This window comes from Fundulus heteroclitus, chromosome 16 (assembly GCF_011125445.2).
Source record: "Fundulus heteroclitus isolate FHET01 chromosome 16, MU-UCD_Fhet_4.1, whole genome shotgun sequence".
NCBI classification, from domain to species: domain Eukaryota; kingdom Metazoa; phylum Chordata; class Actinopteri; order Cyprinodontiformes; family Fundulidae; genus Fundulus; species Fundulus heteroclitus.
Window position 1 is genome coordinate 12,106,640 of NC_046376.1, and position 24,720 is coordinate 12,131,359.

The window sequence follows — 24,720 nt, forward strand, 5'->3', positions numbered from 1 at the left end:
AGTATATCACAAATAAAGTCAAACACATTTCAGTTTGGGTCTTCAAGTGAGCAGAACATGGACATTTTTAAAGGAGTGCATCAATGATGAGGGCCAAAGATGAACAAAACTAAAACCCAAATAAGATTTTCTTTAGTTTGATTTTTGTGCTGAACTCCAGGTTTCCAGTAATCTTTTATTTTGCATTTAAGTCCATTTTGATAGTGACCTACAATTCATTTTTGTTTTGTTTTTTTTTCCTCTTAAATCAAAAACAGCGTGTGGACTGAAAACCAAACGACTCCCGACGGCGTAGCCCGGCGTTCTCACCTTTGATGACAAAACCTGTTTGGACTCTGAGAGGAAATGCCGACCATCTACTGGTCACTTCACACAGAAAAACACACAAGCTGCAGTTAGCAGGAAACAAATTCATCTACTGGCTTCACTTCCTTTGATAAACTTCCCACCCCTCCAAAAAAAAAAACATTGGAACCTTTTTCCTTTGTTTTGTTTTTTTCTGTCTTTTATTTTACAGACGTTATTTCTTCCCCTTCTTTTAAAGCCAAAAAAAAAAAAAAAAAAAGGGAAACAGAATGGCTTACGGTCACTTTTTAAAGCGCTTCATCACTTTATTTATGTAGAAAATAATCTCGTCAAAATGAAGGAAAAAGGAAAATATGGAGGAGAAAAGTTGTCAGGCAGGTGAAGCGTTCAGGGCCCACTGGGAAAATCCAATTAATCTGCGTTTTAATCTCTTTTAACTTTGTCAACTAGCAGAGAGGCATGTGCAGAGCTGGCATTTATAACGTTTTGATGTGATCCAAAAATCGACTGCTTCATGTAGGAGGGTGCCAGTTTGGGTAGGACAGTATATCCCAGTTGGAAAATTATTTTTTTTTTTTATGGGTATGAAACAAAAACACTCTGCAGGACTGAAGCCACACTCTCCCACGCCCCGGAGGTCGTTCAGGAGAAGGCCGCTGGCGTCACGATAACAGGCTGAAAACTGAAAAAAAAAAAACGCATTTCTCCACAACACCGATAAACGCACTGAAAGGGGCCACTGCTGTGGAGCTGACAATCGTTCATTTAGAGGAGGGGGGGTGAGCTTACAGGTACTCAGAATTAAGTCTCAGTTGCATAGCACTCAGTTTAGGAGTTCGGCCTCTTCAGTGTCGAGAAAAGGGCAAAGATTTGGAGGCGGCGAGTGTTTTGCGAACTGAACTACTTCACGACAGACAGACTGACTGACTGACCCCCGTGTGCGGAAACGCTCCCACCAGAGCAACAGAGCAGCTCGCTCCGTTGGGCAAAGTGTTCATTACGTAACCTGGAGAAGAAAAACTAAATCTCTTTCATTTAGACATTCACTTTCAAAATCTTTTGATTTGACTTTCACTACCTGCTCTCTTGGTCCAGTGAGTCACTTTCTTGTGGCTGCGTTCTCCATCTGCCTTTCCCCCCCCCTTCAAGGCCAGGATTTGCTGGAACTGTTCCCGTGACACCCAACATTAAAGAGTCACCGGTGGATTCGGGGTCATCAGCGGGCCGCTCCGTGGGAAAAGCGGAGGTCCTGGTCCTTCGGGAACCGCGACGAGGCGGCGGCGGCATCCAGCGCCGGCGGGGCCTCGGCAGGAGAAGCCGGTTTAACGGGGAGCTCCTCGCGGCCTGCGGCGTCCACAGCCGGGGAGGGGTCTTTGCTCGGCTTGGAGGTCACAGCCTCCAGGTCCGGCTGAGAGATGAGCTGGAGCAAGGCGGCAGCCACGGTGGGGCTGATGCCCTGGTTGCCGGTTAGAGTCTCTGATTCAGCTCGCTGGGAGTTCACCAGGAGAGGAGCAGCTGGAGGTGAGCCGGGCGGAGAGGGGGGCCGCTGGTCACCGCTTGGAGGCAACTGGTTGGCCAGAGCGGGTTTCCTTTTTGACACAGCACCATCTGATGGAGCCAAAAGAACAAAAGGAATTAGAGGAAACATTCACTTCCAAAATGTTCTACTCCTCGCCTGCATAAAAAAATAAAAATAAGCCTGACTTGGTTACACAGTGCTGACATTTCTTCATCCACCACAAGGGGGCGCACATGTCTAAGTCGCTTTGGCTCTCAGCTGATTTTACATTAAAAGCTCTCAATTGTTTCACAAAACTGTCCATGCTCTAAAGGGTTAACAAAACTATGTTTTTTTTTAAAAACCTGCCATCATTATTCATTAAACATAATCTTTCTTACTGCATGTGAAATAGGATCACCTGTCCCATTTAACTGTTTTATATATAAATAATAAAGTCAGGTGTTTAAAGAGGGTTAGTCTGTGTGTATTTACAGAAAAGGGAGGTGAGATCTGAGCACCAGTGTGCGGTCTTTATACAACAGTGCAGTCCTACAACAGAAGTTGTCACTTCCAGCATTCAAAAAGGTAAATTTCTCCATATCTGTAGCCATCCCAGTGTCACCAGTGATCCAGCTTAACATTTATAACAACTGACATCGAGTGAGTTTAAAACAAAAAATAAAAAAGGTGACAAACCAAAGTAAAAACATGCATGTGAGATCTAAAAGATTCAAAATATTTATTTTTTCCACTTGATAATTTATTAGACTTTCTGCATAAAAATCCTGACAGTACAGACTGTTTCTCTGCGAAGAAGCCAAAGACACCTCCTTTCTGAATGAAAATGAAGTGAAGAAGATAAAACATGTGAAAATGAAACAAACAGAAACAGGACAGTGAGAAAGAAACAAGAGGGAGAGTCCATGGGAACGACACAGTGGGAACGTTTTTTATTCGACTCAGCTGAACAGCACTTCACTATGTTTTGGTTTTACTGAGTACTTCAGTCGTGCTCTGGTCATCTCCATGCGCACAGACTTTTTTTCCCACCCACCAGGGTCACATGACAGCCAATGCACAAGAGATTTTCACAGGTTTATTTTGCTGTTTTTTTTTTTTTTCTTTTAAGACAAGCGCTGAAAGGAGATGATGAGTGTTTGTCAAAAACAGATGATGGGTTGATGTATGATTGGTCTAAAAGCCAGATTCATTTGGGATATTGTTTCATCGGATCACCTAGAATCTAATTTGATAAAAGTTTACATGTCCTATACAGTTTTCTTCAGCTTTCCACATTTTATGGATTCCCCTCCTGACTCTGGTTTCCTCTTTGTTCACTCTCTAAAGACTAAACCCAGACTTGCCCTTGGAATCAGTAGTAGAGGCGGACGAACCGCGCGCAAGTGCCTCCTCTGACTTAACGCCATTGCTTTCATCGCTTTGCTCCTCGGTTTGAGGTTTCATGATTTGGCCCAGAATGAGAGCCAGCAGGCTGGCCTGGTCTTCCTGGCTGAGGGGCGGTTCTCCAGATGTGGGCGAGGCCTCCTGGGGTTCAGGAGGGGGCTCCGGAGGCTGGGGCGGCGCAGGAGGCGGCGGCGCCTGGTCCTCTGCCGCCCCCTGGTGGTCGGACGCCTCGTTCAGCGTTGATAACAACTGGCTGACAGTGTCTGAGTCAGAGAGGTTAAGGAGCTGGGCCACTTGGGGCAGCTTGAGGTCAGTCTGTCCCTGGAGGAGGTTAAGCAGCACGGCCAGCTCCGTTTGATTCAGTTGCTCTGCAGCCGCTCCCAGACCTGAAATCACACAAACATTTAGCCAAAAACGTGAGTTGGAGAAGCAAATAAACAAGTTGAATAACTATTAGATGAGAATCTTGCTGCAATGTCAGGAAGGACTACTGGCTATAGACAGATGGATCCTCACATTTATGTTCATGTATGGCGTATAACAATATTTACAACGTACCTAAAGCTACCAACAGTGATTGGAAGAATATTTAAACAGACTATAAGCGTATCTTCCCTGTAACCACATGTGTAGCACTAGCCTTGTGAGACCATCCTGATCTCGCGAGCTTTCAAGGTTTCACTCGCAGATCAGTCTGGATACTCTCCGTTAAAGAAAATTTGGAACCGTTCACCAAACGAACGTCCAATCAGCGTTGGCTTTGAGGCGGGTTGAGGTGTGACGCAACGAGAAGCGTGACAGTTCAGTCTAAAGAACATTGCGGCTTCAGCCGATGAAACTAGCGTTAGCGTCAACCAAGTTTTATCGGAATTACAGAGTATTTCTTCACTGAAAGAAGACATGTTGCTTATTAGCTGAGCTAACGAGCCTTTACCTGCAGCAGCAAGAGTAGCCTGGCTTGTGGTTGTGTTTTCGTCGTCGCTGTTAGTACGTCATATGCTTCATTGATCTGATTGGTTTATTTGGCCCGTCTATCACCAACATAGGCCAATCAGCTAACCAGTATTTTCGCCCCTTCCCAAAATTACTTCAACGGAAGGTTTCCAGATGGATATGCGGAGCAAATCCATCTGGCGGAGTCAGGTTAGTGTAGCACAGCCTTTTAGGGCAAAACTGACAATAAAAATAACTGCATACAGACCTTTAAAGTTTGTCTTCTTAATCACATATAAATGCTACACTAATGCAGTGCAGATCTTCACAAGCAAAACACAGACAGGTTCTAAGTCGAAAACGTTAAACTTTTCATTCACTGCTTCTCTGTTAGATCGATCACCAGAGCGTGCAAGAGCAACAACGCTGGTCAGAACCAGAGCAGGAGTAAAAAGGTTCACCTAAAGTTAAATTGTGTTTAATTCGCTCTTGTTACAAAAGGACAGCCAAGCCCAGTTAGACTGGGCTGACCACATATTGCTTTTAAATCCCGGGCTTGGCTGCCTGTTCATGATGTCTCTCAGCTGTTGCTCTCAGACAGAAACCCTTCATCAGTTTATTATTGATCTTCGGAGTAAAACATAAAGCTGTATTGTTATTTCCATAATACCGATGGTCCAATAGGTTTTGCCGTTGATCCAGACCGCCTGTGGGGTAAAATGTCGGGAACCCCTGTTTCACATGCAATCTGATCGCTCATTATGCTCCAGTTCTTTTACATATTTATTGACTTCTGACAGAAATAAATGACACTATTCTAAACCACAAGCCTACACACATTTTGAAAGCTGAAGGTGTTAGAATTAGGAATGCACCGATACCAAAAGACCAGCTACTAGCGTCGTTTCCCCTCTAACGGCCAGAATTACCGTATTTTTGGGAATAGACGTCACCCTCTCTTTCATAGTTTGGCTGATCCTGCGACTTATAGTCAGGTGAGACGTACATGAAATATATAACATGTCTTTAAATGGTAATTCATACTGAACAACGTGAACCAAGGAGTAAACATTACCGTCTATAGCAGCAAAAAAAAATGCTCCAGGCTTGTGAAAACCATATTCTGCGCTTGTACCACTAATTAATTGAAAAATTACCTTATAGACAAAGATTGAACACGTTTGTATGTTGTTTCGCTGTTTCAGTCTGCCTCACGCAGCAGATCGTTGCACGGTGCAACACTAAGGGGGAGCCCAGACTGCGACAGAACCCTGTTACTGGGCTGTCTGTGAAGCTAATAACAGCTAGCGTTAGCTTATGTTGTCCAGGCGGACAACATAAGCTTTTTTAAGTGTCACCTTCACTTTTTTAGGTAAAGTTCCCCACTTATTTACTGGGGAACCTCCAGATTAGCTCGGCATCCAGACGGCTCTGTAAGCGGAGCTCCACTTCACCGAAAACTTCAAAAGCACAATTCAGAGCAGGCTGGTTCTTGATCTGGGCTGTGTTCAGTAGACTTGTCAGGGGGATTAACACAAATAATTTGATAAAACATCTTCTGTGTTTGCTTAGCTCATCAGAAAACAGGATCAAAACGCTTCGTTATGACTAAGCATTAACTTAGTATTGGTATCAGTACTCGGTATCGGCAAATACTAAAGTGTCAGTACTTGAACTCGTAGTTGGGTTGGAAAAGAGTTCTTATCAAAATCAACAAAAGGGATCATATTTCTCCAATTTTAGCTTCCCTTCATTGGCTTCCTGTTAAATCAAGAACAGAATTTAAAATTCTTCTTCTAACGTATAAAGCCCTTAATAATCAAACTCCATCATATATCAGAGCTCTGATTACCCCGTATGTTCCTAACAGAGCACTTCGCTCTCAGACTGCAGGTCTGCTGGTGGTTCCTAGAGTCTCTAAAAGTAGAATGGGAGGCAGATCCTTTAGCTATCAGGCTCCTCTCCTGTGGAACCAACTCCCAGTTTTTGTCCGTGAGGCAGACACCCCATCTACTTTTAAGACTAATCTTAAAACTTTCCTTTTTGACAAAGCTTATAGTTAGAGTGGCTCATGTTACCCTGAGCTATCTCTATAGTTATGCTGCTAAAGGCTTAGGCTGCTGGAGGACATCATGGTCTATTTTTCTCGCTCTATCGAGTTCTACTGTTCTTCAATTATGCATTGCTTGTCATTTCTGCTTTAACTTTCTGTTCTCTCTCTTTTATCTTCATAGTAGGTACACCTGATCTGGCGTTCTGTTAACTGTGACATCATCCAGGGAAGACAGATCACCCGCTACTACCATCTAATGTAGAACAGATTACTGGATCAATGTGTGCTTCTGTGCTTTTTTGTCTCTCTTGTTGTGTCTCTGCTCTGTCTTCTCTAACCCCCAGTCGGTCGAGGCAGATGACCGTTCATACTGAGCCCGGTTCTGGTTCTGCTGGAGGTTTTTCCTTCCCGTTAATAGGGAGTTTTTCTTTCCACTGTCGCTTCATGCTTGCTCAGTATGAGGGATTGCTGCAAAGCCATGGACAATGCAGACGACTCTCCCTGTGGCTCTACGCTTCTCCAGGAGTGAATGCTGCTTGTCGGGACTTTGAAGCAATCAACTTTATGACCAGTCAGTATAATATGATTGAATTTGACTTTGGCGTCAAATTCAGTGCCTCGACATGACATGTTTCATGAATTGGTGCTATATAAAAAAAATTAAATTGAAAAGTCTTGTATCGGTGGATCCCGAAGTAAATGATAAAATACGCCCAATAGGCTTTTAGGGTGTAAAATTTGAAAGAATCTCTTTTTTTCCTGGGGATGTCCAGTGTCTTTACTTTCATTAGCCTGTTCATTTATTGTTTCATTTCTTTCTATAGTTTTGTTTCCCAACAAAGACTTTTATTCAGACAAAGAAGAGAAAAACTTGGGATCCGTTACCTGACAGCTCACTCTCTAATTTGGCTGTGGAGGGCGGCTTCCCCGGCGGAGGGGGAGGCGCTCCAGCCGGGCTGCTTTGGGGTCGGCTGTTTTCTCCGCTGGAGGTCCCAGCCACATCTTTACGGGGCACTTTGGGCACAGGCACATCCTCAGGCAACCCACTCTGACGCGCACGTCTTTTCTTTTTAATCCACAGCTCGTGACAGTCCTGATGATGAGGAAGACTGGACAAAGAAAGTGGCGACAGGTCAGCATTTTGTGAAATAACTGGTATTTAAAAGTATATCATAAACAGGACAGATCCAGGTCTTCAGCAGGAAGTACAGGACTGTCTCAGAAAATTAGAATATTGTAATGAAGTTCTTTATTTTTTGTAATGCAATTAAAAAACATGAAATGTCATACATTCTGGATTCATTACAAATCAACTGAAATATCGCAAGCCTTTTTTTTGTTTTAATATTGCTGATTATGGCTTACAGCTGAAGAAAACTCAAAAATCCTATCTCAAAATATTAGAATATTTCCTCAGACCAAGTAAAAAAAAAAATTATAACAGCAAAACAAAATCAAACATTTGAAAATGTCCATTAATGCACTCAGTACTTGGTTGGGAATCCTTTTGCACAGATTACTGCATCAATGCGGCGTGGCATGGAGGCAATCAGCCTGTGGCATTGCTGAGGTGTTATGGATGCCCAGGATGCTTCAATAGCGGCCTTTAGCTCATTTGCATTGTTGGCTCTGGTGTCTTTCAGCTTCTTCTTCACAATACCCCACAAATTCTCTATGGGGTTCAGGTCAGGGGAATTGGCAGGCCAATCAAGGACAGTAATGCCATGGTCAGTACACCAGTTACTGTGAGAATCTTATGTCGTCTCTTAACCACTACCATACTTGTGATTTAGTTTACTGAACCAAGCTGAGTGTTTTTCAAAGCTCAGGAAACCCTGCAGTGTTTCGAGTTAATTAGACGATTCAAGTGATTAGTTGAATAGCCTACTAGTATACTTTTTCACGATATTCTAATATTTTGAGATAGGATTTTTGAGTTTTCTTAAGCTTTAAGCCATAATCAGCGATATTAAAACGATAAAAGGCTTATGATATTTCAGTTGATTTGTAATGAATCCAGAATGTATGACATTTCATGTTTTTTAATTGCGTTACAGAAAATAAAGAACTTTATCACAATATTCTAATTTTCTGAGACAGTCCTGTATGTTAAAAGTCTTTCGCTACTAACTCTGGTGGCGACATCCTGCCGGGGTCTACGTCGGTAAGGAAGTCGCTTAGAAGAGCTTGCTCCGATGTGCAGCGACGTGAAGGGTCGAGGGTCAACATTCGGTCCAGCAGGTCCAGGGCAGGAGTCGGCAGACTGCAGAGAGGAAGAGATGTTTTAACCCGAAGACCCAGAAGACGGGTCTCACATTAATGCTAAAACGCTACATACAAGGCGAACTCCTCTCGCAGCCGCCGCCTGTACTGCTTCTTAGGTTTCATGGTGTTGAAGAGAGGAAGTTTGATGACATCGGGCCAAGCTGCAGGACAAGGACTCCCACACAGACGGCTGCAGGAAACAGAAGGATTAAAGCCGGGGGAAATCCAGAAGATAAAAAGATTGTAACTACATTAGTTGGCAGAGAAATACAATGGCTTTAACTGTCTGTGACCCAGATTCATTTTATTCACTCTAAACCAGCTTTTCAATGTTGGTTTTCTATCTTGCAAACATTCTCTGCTCTGCTGTCGACTTTAAGCTGAACAGCTAAACTTCATTTGGACAAAATGTACTCCGGTTCCAATAAAAACAAAACATTTTCCTCAACAACAAGAAAATTAATGTAAGTTTTTCTGGACTTTGAAACCGATTATAAGAAAGCTCTTAAGATGAATTGGCCCGATCCTCTTTTCTTTTTTTTTTTTTAGAGACTCAACAAACATCTTAAAGGCTCAACACCGAAGGTTTGTTATGTTAAAGTTGTGTAAGTGACGTCACTTTTAATCCGTTGATGCTGATGGGTTGCCAGTTCTGTTCTTTATTTAGCTCACTTCCTGTTTGAGGTCAGATAAACTAAAATTTGTTTAAAAAGCTTTGTTTTTTGAGAATCAGACCAAAGTGGCATCACAAATAAACGGATCCATCTAAGTCCCCGGAATCTGCCCAGAGATTAAAGCTGTGGTTACAAAAAATTCAACTACACTTGTTTTACCCTTTCTGAACCAAATTTCGCTGGACTTTGTTGTTTTTAGACCTGCGTTTAAGTCTTCAGCAACTTTTTTTTTGTGCGTACCCAACTCTCTTAGTCTCCTTTGGGAGAAACATGCCTCTGACAGAGGAGTTACAATGGACTCTTCCAGAACATCTCAAAGATAAAATGAGGATTTTATGTATGTATTGGCAAAAAAAAAAAAATTTAATTCAATTTAATAGAAATGCTCATCACTAATGAGATTTCACTGGAAATAGCATCTTTAAAAAACACAATTAAAAAGTTAAGTCACTTAACTTCTCATAATTAGAAAAATAACCATAAACATGCTCCCCAACCTCTAAATACATTATAGAGCTCTAAACATGCTCATATCGTTCTGTGTGTTCGTTAATAATGTTTAACTGATAAAGGAGGGAATGAATGCATACAGCTTGAAAAAAAATCACAGTAAATTGCACTAATTTTCAGGGTAAAGATGCAGCAGCGATTTATGTAAACAACTGAATATCAGTGTTCAGTAAATTGAACATAAATATAATATTTGGCTGGTTTTGTTGATTGAATGACTGAGCATTAATTTGAAAGTAATAAATATCAATATTGGAGTCAAATCAAATCATGCTGAGCTGTATCGAGAATCGTATCGAATCGGCTCATCCTAGATGACACCCAGCCCTAGAAAGATGTGCTTTAGATGGAAAGAATGTTTATATATTTTTTAGATATATATTGTATAATATTGTTTTCTTGTTCCCTTGCCCCTGGGACAACGGATGGATATTAGCGTTTGGCTAGAATCCGGTGTGTTTACATTCACGTTGCTATCATCATGTATGTTCATAAACATGCTCTGTCCCTTTCAAATAAATAAATAAAACAGGAAATTACAGATCTAGATGAAACAAGCCTAATATAGAGCAGATTAGAGCTAGATTTCACGACATTGTAGAGTTAGAGGTTAGTCCATCGGTAGCTCGTTGATACTAATGGGCTTTAGAAGTCACATTTTTCTCTATAATCTTTAGTAAACAGCTATATTTTCCCACATCATTTCAATGGATATTCATTAATACTGTAAAAAAAAACCTTTTTTTTTGGAGTGCAGTTTTTAAGAACTTAATAGAAAAGGTGTAATTTGTTCTTATTCCATTGCCAAGCCAGACACTGATCTGACTTTTTTCCCCCACATTGACTAGACTATTGATGGTCTTTAAGGTCATTCGAGGTGGCTGACAGTAGCTACGACACAGACGCCTCACTGTGGCAGAAGAAGTTTCTCTACCTGATGAGTTCCAGTTGTAGAAGTTCTTGGTTCGCCTGGAAGATGGGTTTTTTAGTGAAGAGCTCTCCAAGAATACACCTGAGCAAAGAAAACCAACACACAAACTGAAACCAGGCACTGAAAATACAGAGTAAACAGGGCTTAGAAGAACAACTTAAAAGTGGCCTAAATGTTTTTATCATATGGTAAAGCTTATCAAATGCACCCACAAAAAACAAACTGAATGACAGACATAATATCTTAGTTATAATTTTTCAGCGAACATATATAATTTTCTATGTTCAGAGTTTATTTCAGTCAGATTTTGATATTTTGTACATTTAGGGGATATGACAATACATTTATTTTATTTGTCATTGCAACAAATGTGTCCTCTGCGCTTAACCCTTCCCTTAGGGAGGCAGCAGCTGGATGCCACTGTGCGGCGCCCGGGGAGGCATTCCAGAGATATGGGCCTTGCTCAGGGACCCGGAGTAGCAGTCTGTGGGATTTGAACCCAAAACCCCAACCCCCTTAAACCGGTTTGCAGTTTTCATAGCCGAGGCTGTTAAAAATTGGCCCTATTGCCAAAGAATCATCTCAAATGCTGTCATGACTTCACAGGCTGTATAAATTTCAAACTGTGGTTTAAAGAATCTTGGGTGAGAAAAGAGAGAAAAATAACAAACAAGACGTTAAAGTTCGATCGATCTAAGAAATGTAATTTAACTACAGTTTCAATGGATGCTAGATCCTTTAAAAAGAAAATGCAATCAACACTTTATTTACATTAGCGCCAAATCAAAACTCTCTAATAAAACGCAGACTTCATTAGCCAGTTGCATAAGATGCCCAATTCTTTTCACAGTGATCGAAAATAAAAAAGTGCTCGTCTCTCCGTCTCCATGATACGGAAGAGGATTAGAGCCACTCAAAAAAAAAAAAAAAAAAAGCCCATCAATTCTGACTTTTTTCTCAGAATTCTGACTTTAATCTCAGAATTCTGAGAAAAAGAGTCAGAATTCTGAGAAATTTTTTTTTAGAATTGAGTAAACTTTTTTTTTTTTTTGAGTGGCCCTAATCCTCTTCCGTACCATGACAGTGATGCTACGCCGCGTAACCAACAGCAGCAGGGAAAGGCTCCAGTGTTTATTTCACCGGATAAATCTATGATGAGCTAAAAGTTCATCTGCCTTTCAAAAGACAACAGAGACAAAGCACAAACAATAATTCTGGGAGATTCCAGATGCTGTTGCTGACATTGCAGAACAAGTGATTTAAAAACATCTGGATAATCAGTAACAACTCTATAAAAATGTAACTATACCAATAAATTACTATATTTCTGGTACCGTTCATGTTTCAGAAAACACGCCGTGCTGCGTTTGTAATCAGAGATCTGCGTTAAAAGGTTCCTTGACATAAAAATAGTTAAAAACCTGGACGTGTGAGCTGAGCTGACAGTTTTAGACTCACCCGCAGCTCCAAACGTCAATGGCTGGGGAATACCTCTCCTCCCCGAGCAGCAGCTCAGGGGGACGGTACCATAGTGTGATTACTTTATTAGTGTATGGTCGACTGCAGGGGAAGAAAGAAACAAGCATTACCACTAAAGGCATTTATAGACACCACTCACACTCCCCATGTGTCATAACAGAAATATTTAATCTGCAAGTAAAAGGGTTGTGGCGCCATCTAGTGGAAAATTACTCATTTAACAGAAACAAAGTGCATGACTCTCATGTAATCAAAAGATTTAATATGAATAATTTAAAGGTTCTTCAAATTCTCTTCTCAAGAGATGATGTCCTTCAACTTTTAGATGCATCCCTGCACCAACACGCCTCATGGGATTGGCTGTAGTCCTGGTACTGAAACATTGATTTGATTCAGCTACAGCGGAACAAGGATGCATCTCAGAGTTGCAGGGCAGCCGCTCTCTAGGGCTTGAGTTTGAAATGAAGGTAAGTGGTCGGCATATTTAGACAGAAACACACTCACCTTTCCTCAGAATTGTAAAGTCGAGCCAAACCAAAGTCTGCCAGCTTGATCTGACCTCTGCAAACAGATGAACAACATCCGGCATTAGGAACAAAGCCAACTAAAGCTTTACCTAAAAAATACAACAACTTCCCCATTAAAAGTCTGTTCGCTTCATTTCGTTCCCACTACAGTACAAATGGTACAAAACACGTCGGAGGAAAAAAGATCAGGGCTGGGGTTCGATTCAAATTTCAAGAATCCATTAGATTCTGATTGTCAAGATCTGGAATCGGTTCTTTTCGATTCGATCCGATCTCAAACTGGATTGCCGAAATTAGAAACATGTTTAGCTGTTACCTCATGACTGTGTAGTTATGCAACATATTGATATTAGCATGATATTAACATTCAACAGCAAATCAGTTAAAGTAATGACAGTTAATGTCGGCTGTAAGAACCAAAGCCTCTTCCTGGATGTTGAGACGATCGCTTTCACAAACATGCTGCGGGTCAGAGCACGCAAACAGATCCAGGGTAGAAAACAGAGACACTAGAGATATCTACAGCTGCTATTTCTATTCAATTCAGTACAAAATCCTTTATTAAAACCATAAGGCACACTAAATTTGGACACTAAGCTGGTGCATTATTAAAAATATGACATTAAAAATATGACCTCCCGGACTGGAGTGTGAAGGCTCCTATGACGTAGGTCGCATCCATGCCTCCGACCACTAGGTGGAGCTTAGCGCTTCGTTTTTGTCCTGCTGAGGTCTCAGAGCAGATGAACTAATAGACTAACGGTTGATGAGCTAAAGTCACTGAGCTATATAATACACTGGAGTGCTGATTTTTCCGAAAAACTGAAGTCACTGGCCGCCATCTTGCTACTCCCTACTCTCACAGAATCCCACAGGATTTGGTTGCAACAACAAGCAGTTTTCTGGCTGAGTGAAAACGTTTCACAGGTAATTCTACAGTCAGTGGATGTACTAACACTATCAACTACTAGGAAATTAGATGCTGAAATATTTTACATGTTATTCATATTATATATATATATATATATATATATATATATATATATATATATATATATATATATATATATAAATAAATAAAAAAAATGCAAAATATTTCAGCACATGACTTTCTCATTACGTGATAGTTTTAGAACATAACATTAAAGTATATGGCATTTGACATTTTAAAAGTTTTAAGCTCCCCCTGAACATGAGAAAATCATGGTTATTCGATGCTGCAGCGCACATATTCCCTAGTTACTGGAGGAAAATAGGGAGTACCAATATGGCGGCTGGTGGCTTCAAAGCGACTCGTTCTAACAGCCGGCGATTAGCACTCCAGTGTATATTATATAGCTCAGTGGCTAAAGTCCACTCTCTGTGTGCTTTACTGATAAAAACACATTACAGCTCCCACATACTCAAGCATGGTGCTGTGCGCAGACTGTGAGCCGTGCAGACTCTCTCTGAACCTTTTACCTTCATAGATGAGCGTAACTGTTGTCTACATTTTTGTGATAAACTCCCACAATTCCCACACTCTTTCCCCACGGGACTAAGCGGGGGAAGGGATGGTAAATGTTTGATTAGCTTAGCTAGTTGTGCATGTAGAACCGTTTCTTTTCCAGCAGGCATCAATGAGAACAGAGGGACGCTGATGCTGCTCGTCCTTCACAACCGCCTGCTTGGAGCAGATCAGCGTATCGGGTTTGGTGTCACATATGAAACAGTTTTATGTGAAGACTTCTTGCCGCTGAACGGTTAACAGTGTGACATCACGTACACGGTCGTAAAAATTGAGCTCGGCAAGTACCTGTCAGTGCAGACTTGTGTCTGAGCAACCAATGCCCGTGTAGGTACCGGATCGTCTCGGGGCCCTGCGCCTTCTGATGACGTCACTATACATGATTGGTTTAACGTTTGCACAATTACGCAAAACATTGTGATTGGTCTGGACAACTTACTAAATTATAGCGGGGTGTAGGTTTTATTCGAGAACGGGATTGGGGTTTGTAGACGGACAATTTTACCAAGAAATTCTCCATGGTCCCTGCGCCTCCCGATGACGTCACATTATGGCAACGCCACTCAAATAAACTACATTGAGCCCGCGGTCTGCATTTGTAAGGAATCAATTTTATTTAGCGGTTTCTTTTTTTCTCAAAAGCTTCAGGCTTAAAGATGAACATAGAAAACTGTGAACTCTTAGCAATTCAAAAATAATCAACCCACATTAATTGACAAAAATTAGGTAAAATATTTAGGTATAATGATTAACAAGGATCACACTGAAAATGACAGAACAAATATTCAAGCCATTTTACAAAAAAATAAATAAATAAAATCAACGAATATTTGACAGTTGGCTCATAATAAAAAATAAAACATGTGATCAGAAAAAACGACAGTAATATCAGTAGAAAAAGGAGGAATAAACGTTATTGATTTTAAAGTGATGAATGCCGTGATAAAAATTAAAATGGCTGCAGACTTTTATTAAAAATGAAAAGAGTTTATGGTTTAGTTTCCCTTCACAACTTTTTTTTTTTTTTTTTTTAATTGGAGTAAGGAAATTTCTCTTAAGATGTAACTTTGATCCTGCAAAATTACCAATTAAATTGTCAGACTACCACAGAAGCATTCCAAAATGTTGTTAAAAGTTTTCATGCCTCGATTTAGCTACTGGAAAATAACCGTAAATTCACAAAATAAAATTGATTTGTAACAAATGGAGACCGCGGGCGTAATGTAGTTTGTTTGAGTGGAGTTGCCATATAATTAACGTCATCGGGAAGCGCAGGCCCCACAGCCGATCTGGTACTTACACCGGCTCACACATTTAAGTTCAGTGAAAAGTTACAATTTTTGAATCGATCTTTGGTTATATGAATCGATTTTAAAGGAACACACCCCTAGACAAGATTGACCATTTGTCAGGTGAGTGGCAGACATATCCAAAAGAACTGACAGAACTGTCATTGTCATCCATCACATCACAAAAATAAAGCAACCAAACGTCACAGGCTGTCTTCTCGTCCTAACCTGTTGTTGAGCAGTATGTTGGAGCATTTGATGTCCCTGTGCAGGAAGTTGTTCTTATGGCAGTAATCCAGGCCTTCCATGAGCTGACGCATGAAGCTGCGGATGTGTTCGTGGGAGAACTGGACCAGGCCCGACTCAAGGAGGCCCATCAGGTCGTGGTCCATGTACTCGAATACTAGGTAAAATGCACCTGAGAGCAAATCCAAAGGGTTACAGGTTAGAGACAAAATAGTAAAAACAAAGGCGGCAGTCAGCTGACATGGTTGGGGCATCTGAGCAGAAAGACCCGGAGGATGTTTAGACTGTTTTGTAACTTCTGACACAACACATAACTATTTGCAGGCAAGTTTGTGAGCACAATCAGAAGAATTTAACAACATGTATAATAATGTGTTAAGCACCCATGAGCTCCTTTCCACTGTTGACGTTCTAATTAAACATGGAGCCTGTACATGGGAGCTGATCTAAACATCTCTACGGTTAAGGCTTATCCAGAGAAACAAGGAGAGCTTGATATATAAACAGAGTTCCTACAGCATAAGGCAAGTTAAATTCAAGACTTTTTAAGACTTTTTAATGCCACTTGAAATAAAAAGTTAAGACCAACTTCACGATAAACAAGATAAACCAGGTTGCAACAACTTCACCCAAATGTTTATTTTAACATAAACCATTACTTTCTGGCTCAGTAGACATGTTAAAGATTTTGAAAAACATCCCATATAGGAAGAAAGCTAAAAAACACACAAATTACAGATATATTTTTTACCAACTACTGAACTGAATTCACAAACTTTGTTTTGTTCCCTACTAAAATAAACTATAAATCAGTTTTAAAAACCACATCATAACCAGTGCCAACTCTTTTTAACAGCTATAGTCTGGCTGCAACAGTTTTTTTTGGTTCCACTATCGGGACGGAACCAACAATGGTTACATTGAGCCGTTTGGTAAATTAAAAAATATATAATTGTGTCAATTATTTTACTGTTTGGTAAGGATTACAAAAATAAAATCCTATTTATGACCTGGTAACAATTTTAAGACCTAAGAAAGATTGATTTAAGACATTTTAATGCTAATTAAGGCCTTAGTTTTATATTACAGTATTCAATGCCTTTTAAGGCTTTTTAAGGATCCGCAGGAACCCTGTATAAAGCTTTTCACAGCCTCAAGCTACCTAGACAATAACGAAAAATAAAAAAAAACTCTAAGACTAAAAGGAAAGGTGCTGCTACAGGTTATCTCATTCATAACAGTGAGATTTTCCATTCACAGTAATAAAATATCTTGATTCCATGATTGTGACCATAGTACCTTTATCCTTTTTAAAGTCAAGTGCATCCTGCTTGTCGGTAACGATTTCCTTCATGTTGACGACGCTGCGATGTTTGAGCTGCCTTAAGATCTTGATCTCTCTGATGGCAGTGATGGGGAAACCCTCCTTTTCATTGTCCAAACGCACCTTCTTCAAAGCAACAAGTTCTCCTGCAAACACAGGGAACGCACGTGGCATTTGGAATAAATCCAATGTAAAAGAATAAACCTTGCCGTGGGGACTAATGATTAACAAACGTATGCGTTACCCGTGTCTTTGTCCTTCGCCTTGTACACCTGGCCATACGTGCCTTCGCCTATGATCCCAATTATATCAAATTTGTCGACGCAGCGCTTGCCCCAGTCACTCAGGTTATGTTTTCTCTCGCCGTATCGAGGGCAGCAAATCCTGCAAACCGAAGCAAAGCAGAAAAAAAACAAAGATAAGAGCTAGTGTAGAAACAATAACCCAGAAACAGGTAATGAGTGACTGATGAAAGAAGCAGACTTTGGTCTCTTCTTGAGCGGCTGTTGGGGTACAGGAGGCGGCTGACGGACGGGCGACTGAGGCGGCGACGAGTCGGCTCCAGGTAAGGTGGGCGGGAGAGGAAGATCAATGATAGAAGGCCGGCTGCTGACCATTTTCTCCCTTCTCGATGTCCTCTGGGGAGGGGTGGATTTCTTTGGACTGATGGGAGCAAAGCAAAGTAATTTAGCAATGTTTCTAAGTATCTGGTCACGACTGCTGCACCGCACGGGAATTAAAGGCCATTCACAGAATATCAGAACTCACAATAAAATAGGCATTAGGTATAATACAGGGAACTTATGTAGAAAGGTGACGAAAAATATATTCATTTTAGACAAAACTGGGACAGATTGAGAAAGAAATACTGTGCAAAAGTTCTTGGTCATCCGTGTATCTTCATGTGTTGTTTCAAAGTAGGGCTGGGCGGTATGGCTTAAAAATCAAATCTCCGGTTTTATTTGACCAAATCCGCTTAATCTACTTGTTTTCCTCAGTTTTATTTCGCGAAAAGAAATTATAGAAACTATTTTTAAAACTTGCCTTTATTTCAAGGATTTCGTTTGAGTGTTGAGCTGAATTTAAAGTACAACAAAATACAAGCAGTGAAGCAGGCTTGTAAAACAAGATGGCCGCCCAGCCGTTGTAAACAGTGAAAATAATATTCAATGTCTGCTAAATTACACAATGAGCAAAGAACAGGCTTCACTTCACTCGTGTAACTTCAAACTAACTAAAAAAAATAAGTAAATGAATAAATTAAAGTGCCAAGTCTTATAGTAAAAAGGTTTCCTCTTTACAATATATTTTCCTCAATATATTTTCAGCATTGCATGCAGTTCTCTTCATGAAAACCAAATGAGTTCATTTGCAAAATAAAATCCTGATTTTCCAAAAGTTAAATCTTAATAAATTGTAAATTTAAATTTATCGACTAAATCGAGTTTTTGCCCCGACCAATTTCCAAGTAGTCAGCTTTTTTAGTAATAAAAAGTCTTTTTACCGTATTTTTTGGACTGTAAATCGCTCTGGAATATAAGTCGCATCATTCAAAAAATGAATCATAACGGAGAAAACAAAAAACAAAACATAAAACGCACCTGACTATACGCATTTATTTAGACATTTATTTCACACAATCAGAGACTAAAAACTGACATTTAATATGGTAAGCCAACTTATTAAACTATACAGCTGCATCTACAACCGGCTGAATAACATTCAACACACCTGGGAGGATGAATGGGATAAATTAGCAACTCCAAGATTTTTATCCAGCATGTTTCAGCATAGTCGGTCGTTAAATTACCGCGAAATTAGACCGTGAGCAAAACGATGCTACGTGCTAAGCTAACAGTACGACACAAATGTTTCAGAGCAACATAACGCTCACGGGCATCAGCGAAGTTGTAACCAACCCTAAAAACAGACTTGTAAGCTAGCGCTAGCTGTTATTAGCTTCACAGACAGCCCAATAACAGGGTTCTGACACAGTCTGGGCCCTTCGAGCTGCACAATGCAGCGCTCCGCTGTGTGAATGCAGACTGAAACAGCCAAACAACATACAAACAGTATGTTGTCTATAAGTTAAAGTTTCAATGAATTTTTAAGTGGTACAGGAACAGGATAGTTTTCACAAGCCTAAAACGCCCTCTTGTTGCTATAGACGGTAATGTTTACTCCTTGGTTCATGCTGGTCAATATGAATTACAATTTAAATTGGATATATAAGTCGCACCTGAACATAAGTCGCAGGATCGGCCAAACTATTAAAAAAAGTGTGACTTATAGTCCGAAAAATTTGGTAGGGTTTTTGGAGCTTATTCTAAAGCATTCTTGCTTTAGTTTCGGCCCATTCTCCTTTTCGCAACACAGACATTTTCTGTCAATGTCATTCAGAATCACTGGAAAAAAAACTAAAAAAGTTAAATAAACTACTATTTAAAAAAAAAAAAAAAGACATTGAGGAAACTATTGCTTAAGACTGGCTTATAGGAACTGGTCTCAAATGCAGAGTACCGGGTCATTATATAGTTGGAAAACTGTTGCAAAGTGCTATATGTGCACATTAAATCATAATCAATTCTTCACAGTTTCCATTTCAGTCGACTCACCTGTCCTGAGTGTTTCCCAGTAGCATAGGTGGTAAAGGCAGGGGGGGCAGAGTTGATGTCTTGTGGAGTGGTGTCTGGCGAACAGGGCTGCGTGTGGGGATGTAACCTGGCGATTTTGCCTGGGGCGCGTTATGCGTGGCGGCCTGATTCACCGTTTCTGGCTGAGAGGGAGGCGGTGGGGGTGGCGGCACCTGTGTGACGGGACATGGGGGCACAGGAGGGGAGGGCTCAGGAGGAGGAGGAGCAGGCGAATAGGTAGGGGAGGAAGGTAAGGGGTCTATAACATGATCTTCACTCTTGGGGGTATCAGAGGGTGTTTGTGCAGTTGTTTGAAGAAGGGTTTCCACCTTCGCTGCGGAGTCTTTTTCTGTCTGTGGCGGCTCAGTTTTAGCGGACCGCAATGACGACGCGGCACCTGCTGGCTTTTGGGCGGATGGGAGAGGGGAGGCGGTGCCGCTGGCGCTGCCGCGAGCAGCCGCCTCGGCGGCCAGGCGCTCTTTTTTCCTGCGGGTGAGCTCGGCGCCCAGGCTGGAGTTGAGGGGCAAACGGGAGGAAGGAGAGGAGCGGCTAGCTGGGTGACCGCTGTGGGAGCTTCCGCCTAGCGCTGAAGAAGTATGCCTCTTGCTGCGTGAACGAGAGGAGGAGCGGCGAGAAGAGTAGTGGAGCGGGGAGCGACTTCTGGAACGTCCCGAGCGCCTAAAACAGAAAACGACATTCAAGTTAAGCCAAAACAAGACTATAAAAGGCGGTTATTTAAATTATTTGACAGAAAACTACAAACAAAATCCAAAATTTTATGGCAATACAATACAGATAATCCTTCAATTGATTAATTTCAACCTATTTCACCACGTATGCTATAAATAAAAGGTAATTAGATGTATATAAAAAACATCTAAATTGTTATCGATGTTTATTTTTGCCATATTTTATTCTATTCTTAATCTTATTACTATTTTAGTAGATTTTAGGACATGTTTCCATCTTGACTCTGGAGCTTTGTGGCAATGTTGAATTCCCTATACGGGCGTAAGGATGAAATTTCTTAATCTGAAGATATCTCTAGACATGTCAGCCTTCTATCAATAAACTTTTTCGTCACTATCCATTATCTCTATCAGAGCCGGACCACAATTCAATAACAATATATATCGATTGATAGAAAAACGATCAATAAAAAGTTCAATAGAAAACTTTATTTTGCATTCTAATCATGTAGATTAATATTACAGTCGTTACATCCTCCCAACCAATCATAAACGTAGACCCAGGAAATGCTCCGCCCCCTTTACAGAGTTCAGAGAGCACGTGTTGTTTTTACGTTTTTAGGTAAAATGCTGGTTGAGTTTGAATTCAGTTTTTCTTTATCTAAAGATGGGTTGCTAAACAACAGCATAAAATGGCCTGGGCTGCACTTAAAATATAAGTTTTTAATTTGTTGATAATTATCGATATTGTTTCTATTTTATCGATATGCTTTTTTCCCACCTATATCGTCCAGCCCTGCTCTCTATCCACAAAATGACATTAACCTGAAACTGAAACTCAAAGGTGATTAGATATTGTAACGCTGCTTTTGATTGAATTGCAGAAATATAAGGAAAATTAAACTACATGACAGGTTACTATACAAATCCCTAAGGTACTTTAGTTAATTTACATGGACCAAATACATAAATATTATTGGTTCTAACTAATAATTTGTCATTTCATCCAGACTTAAAGCCTGCTCTAACCAAACAAGCACAGTAACTTTTTAGCACTTGGACTACTTAATGTACTACTTAGTACATGGACCAAATAAATAAATATTCTTGGTTCTAACTAACAATTAAGGCCTATAAAGTCGGATTAACATTGATCCTGGTTTCCTGCTCTAACCAAACAAGCACAGTAACTTTTTAGTATTTGCTTAGCCTTGCAAAGTTAAAGGAGTTTAAAAGGTGATCGACTCACCGTGACACGGGGCTTGTGCTGGAGGACCTGCGGCTAACGTAGGGGCTGATGGAGCGCCTCCTCGAATAGGGGCTGCTGTCCCTCTCGTAGCTGGAGGACCTGTGCCTGCCGCCGTACGGACTGTCCGATCGCTGCCTGCTGCGGCGGGACAAATCCTCGTAGGGGCTGGGGCTCTTCTGGGCCAGCCTCCGCCTGGAGTAGCCGTCGTCCCCCTGCTGTCCATAGCCGCTGCCCAGCGGACTCTCGCTGCCTCTTCTGGGGCTCGACGGCAAAGCGGAACCGGCGCCCTTTCTGCGAGGGCTCCCCCGGCTCGACGACTTGCCCTTCGGGCTGGACTTGTTGCTCTTGGAGGACTTGCGGTGCGCCCTGTCCGCCCGGCTCCTGTGGGAGGAGCCGCGGTTCCCCTCTCCGCGGCCTTCTCGCCGCTGTTGCCTCTCCTTGTGAGACTTCCCCGAGCGGCCGCTTTCCTTGCTGCGAGACGAGGACGACGTAGAGGACGTGGTGCTGCCGACGCTGGCCGCGGTCTGCACGGACGGCGCCGACTCCGCGCGCTTGGCGTCGCCGTCCGCTTGCGGCTGGCGCTTGGACGCGGAGCCCGGCGGCGCGGTCTTCTCCTTGGCTTTCCCGGAGCTGCCCTGCTCGCAGTCTTTGCTGCCCTTTTTCTTGTACCCTTGCTCTCCGTTCCCGGGGTCCTTCGCTTTATTGGGCTTTTTCCGAGAGTGTCTTTGAGCCTTGCTCTCTCTGTCGGGCTTTCGGCTGACGTCGTCCGCGTCGGGTTGGGGTTCGGGTGAGGGCGAGGGCTCCGGTCGCTCCCCGCCTCCCCTCTCCGAGGGCCTGGAGGACGGGGGGTCGGAAAAAGTGTCCGAGTCGGAGCTGATGTCGTCGTACTCCACCAGGGGCTTCACCGTGTTGACGCCAGGAGGCGCCGTCCTACCGGGGGCAAAACCCGCGGGTCCCGGTACCGCCGTGGACTCCCGGTTGAGCTTGTTTAGTTTGTGCCGCTTGCGTTTGGAAGACGGCGTGGACGCGGAAGATTTTAACAGCGCTTTACTGTCTCTGCTCGTCATGTTTCCCTCGGAGTTAGGATAAGCTGGGCCTTGGGTCTGGTGTGGCACGCCGCCGCTCGAATCCGTCTTCCTCTTGGTCCCATGTTGTCGGTCCGACCCTGGCATACCTCACGCCGGCTTCCGTGTTCCGAGAGCCTCATCCACGGGAAAACGAGTGTCGCAAAGCAGAAAACAGAGCAAACACGAGCCACAAAATAAACACTGAAGGCCGCTCACGTCCAGTCCTCCTCTGTGCTAATTCATTCCATTCGCTCACCGGAGAAGTTTTGCCAAAACGAAGAGAGGGGGGGGGAACAAAGAAAAAAAAATCCAGGGTAGTTTTCTTGAGCAGCAACGTTTTAACTCTGAGTTCAGTCAGTAAACGAAGAAGGTCCAAACCAAACATAGGAGCATTGTGGTGTCGCCTCCGTCTCAACGTAGCTAGCACAGCTAGCTAGTGCTCGACAGCTAGCAAGCGGACTCCTAAAAAAGAAAAAAAAAGTCCCTTTGTGAAAGCTGTCCTTGTCCGGTGCCAAGTTAAGAAAACGTACTTTTATTCCACAGAGTAACGGTCTTAGCTTTCAGAAACAAGCAAACGCCTTGAGTAAAAGACGCCCGTTTCTCCAACAAAATGAAAACTTGACCCGGTTGGTGCTGTTTACATGTTCCCTTTAATAAAAGTTTTATCCCCTATAGACTCAATATTGATCAGAAATCATAGTATTTTCGTGTTTAATAGATGTTCCTGTTTATTATTAATGGCTCTGGAAATCAACCAGGCCTATATTTAGGGCGATGCTGGTGGATTTAGTATCATCCACAGCACTATCTGAAGGAGACTACAATCGCCATTGTGGCTCCTGTGACTAGCAACTTCTGCGCACCAGCGAATTAACCGGAAGAGAGGGTGATGTCGATCTAGAACGTATCCAGGCAACATCCTATCACAAGACAGAGCCCACCTACTGCTCTCGCGATGGCGCGACAGCAACGAGAAAACCGCCAAGTTGCTCAACAACTGTTTTCATTTGACATAAAATGACCACATTATGACACCTTACAAAACGAAAGGTGCAAAGTTTTGTTAGTTTTCTTGTGGGTTTTATTTGACACCTGCTAACATCAGAGAATGATATTCCAAAGCAGTAGAAATCAGGCCACGAACATTTAAGGGCCTCATATGAGCTTATTTATACAATTTTCTTTGGAACACTTATTCAAAAACAACCTGTGAGTTAAAATGTTTTTAACTTATGGATATTTAGTAGAAATGTTAACATTGAATATATACTATATTAAATGTAATGTAATCAAATCTGTGTGGAGAAGCATAAGACAAATTATTTGGTCTTTTCAAAAACTGGAACTACTTGGTTACATACATAGGTGTACATATTTGTAAACTAGTGCAATGATAAAAGACCTTTTGAATCAATTTCAGCGTTCAGTCTTCTTTGATAGGAGTCCATATGCATGGCACATTCTGACATGCTTACCTTGCAGAGGTTTTACAAATGTATCAGATTGTTAGATATTTCTTGTCTTTAGACCTCTTAAGGTGGGCCGATATAATAATAATAATAATAATAATAATAATAATAATAATAATAATATTATTACTGCAATAGACTGGCGACCTGTCCAGGATGTACCCCACATCTCGCCCATTGACAGGTGGCACCAGCACCCCTCACGACCCCACAAGGGATAAACATGTTAGAAAATTAATGGATGGAAGGATGGATAATAATAATAATGATCATCATCTTCATTGTCATTGCAAAGTACATTCCAATGAAATTTGTTGTCTGCATTTAACCCATCCCCTTAGGGAGCAGAGGGATGACATTGTGCGGTGTCTGGAGAGCAATCTGGGGTTGAGGATCTTGCTCAGGGACCCGTGAGTGGCAGTATGTGGGAGTTGAACCCAGAATCTCCGGGACACAATATCTTCTGACAGATGTGATTCAACCATTCCAGAGCTTTAATTTTTTTTTCCCATTAAGTCATTCCTGTCTTTGATTTAGCTGTGTTCTTGGGCTCACTGAAAAACAAACTCCCTTTATATCTTAAACACCTGAACATTTTGGGCCAACACTGGCTGATATTGGAACCATTGATTTCATTCACCTTGACAGAAACTGTTTTATCATC

The 24,720-nt window shown here is 41.8% G+C and overlaps 1 protein-coding gene across 3 annotated transcripts; it reads right to left on the reverse strand.

Annotated features, from left to right (window-relative positions):
• Nucleotides 1-868: 868 nt before the first annotated feature.
• cdk12 (cyclin-dependent kinase 12) lies at nucleotides 869-23,501 on the reverse strand. 3 transcript variants are annotated; one of them, XM_036147806.1, is made up of 14 exons: nucleotides 21,524-23,501; nucleotides 19,565-20,263; nucleotides 17,433-17,612; nucleotides 17,194-17,333; nucleotides 16,925-17,095; nucleotides 15,608-15,797; nucleotides 12,561-12,617; nucleotides 12,036-12,137; nucleotides 10,581-10,658; nucleotides 8,536-8,652; nucleotides 8,329-8,460; nucleotides 7,083-7,306; nucleotides 3,172-3,597; nucleotides 869-1,914 (listed from the first exon to the last, which is right to left on the reverse strand). In XM_036147806.1, the coding sequence occupies exons 1-14, from the start codon at nucleotides 22,690-22,692 to the stop codon at nucleotides 1,523-1,525; spliced, it is 4,077 nt and encodes a 1,358-aa protein (XP_036003699.1). In that variant the 5' UTR covers nucleotides 22,693-23,501; the 3' UTR covers nucleotides 869-1,522. The 3 variants fall into 3 exon arrangements, with proteins under 3 accessions (XP_036003699.1, XP_036003700.1, XP_036003698.1); XM_036147807.1 differs by having other exon boundaries at nucleotides 3,202-3,597; nucleotides 19,565-20,260; nucleotides 21,521-23,497; XM_036147805.1 differs by having other exon boundaries at nucleotides 19,565-20,260; nucleotides 21,521-23,497.
• Nucleotides 23,502-24,720: the final 1,219 nt, after the last annotated feature.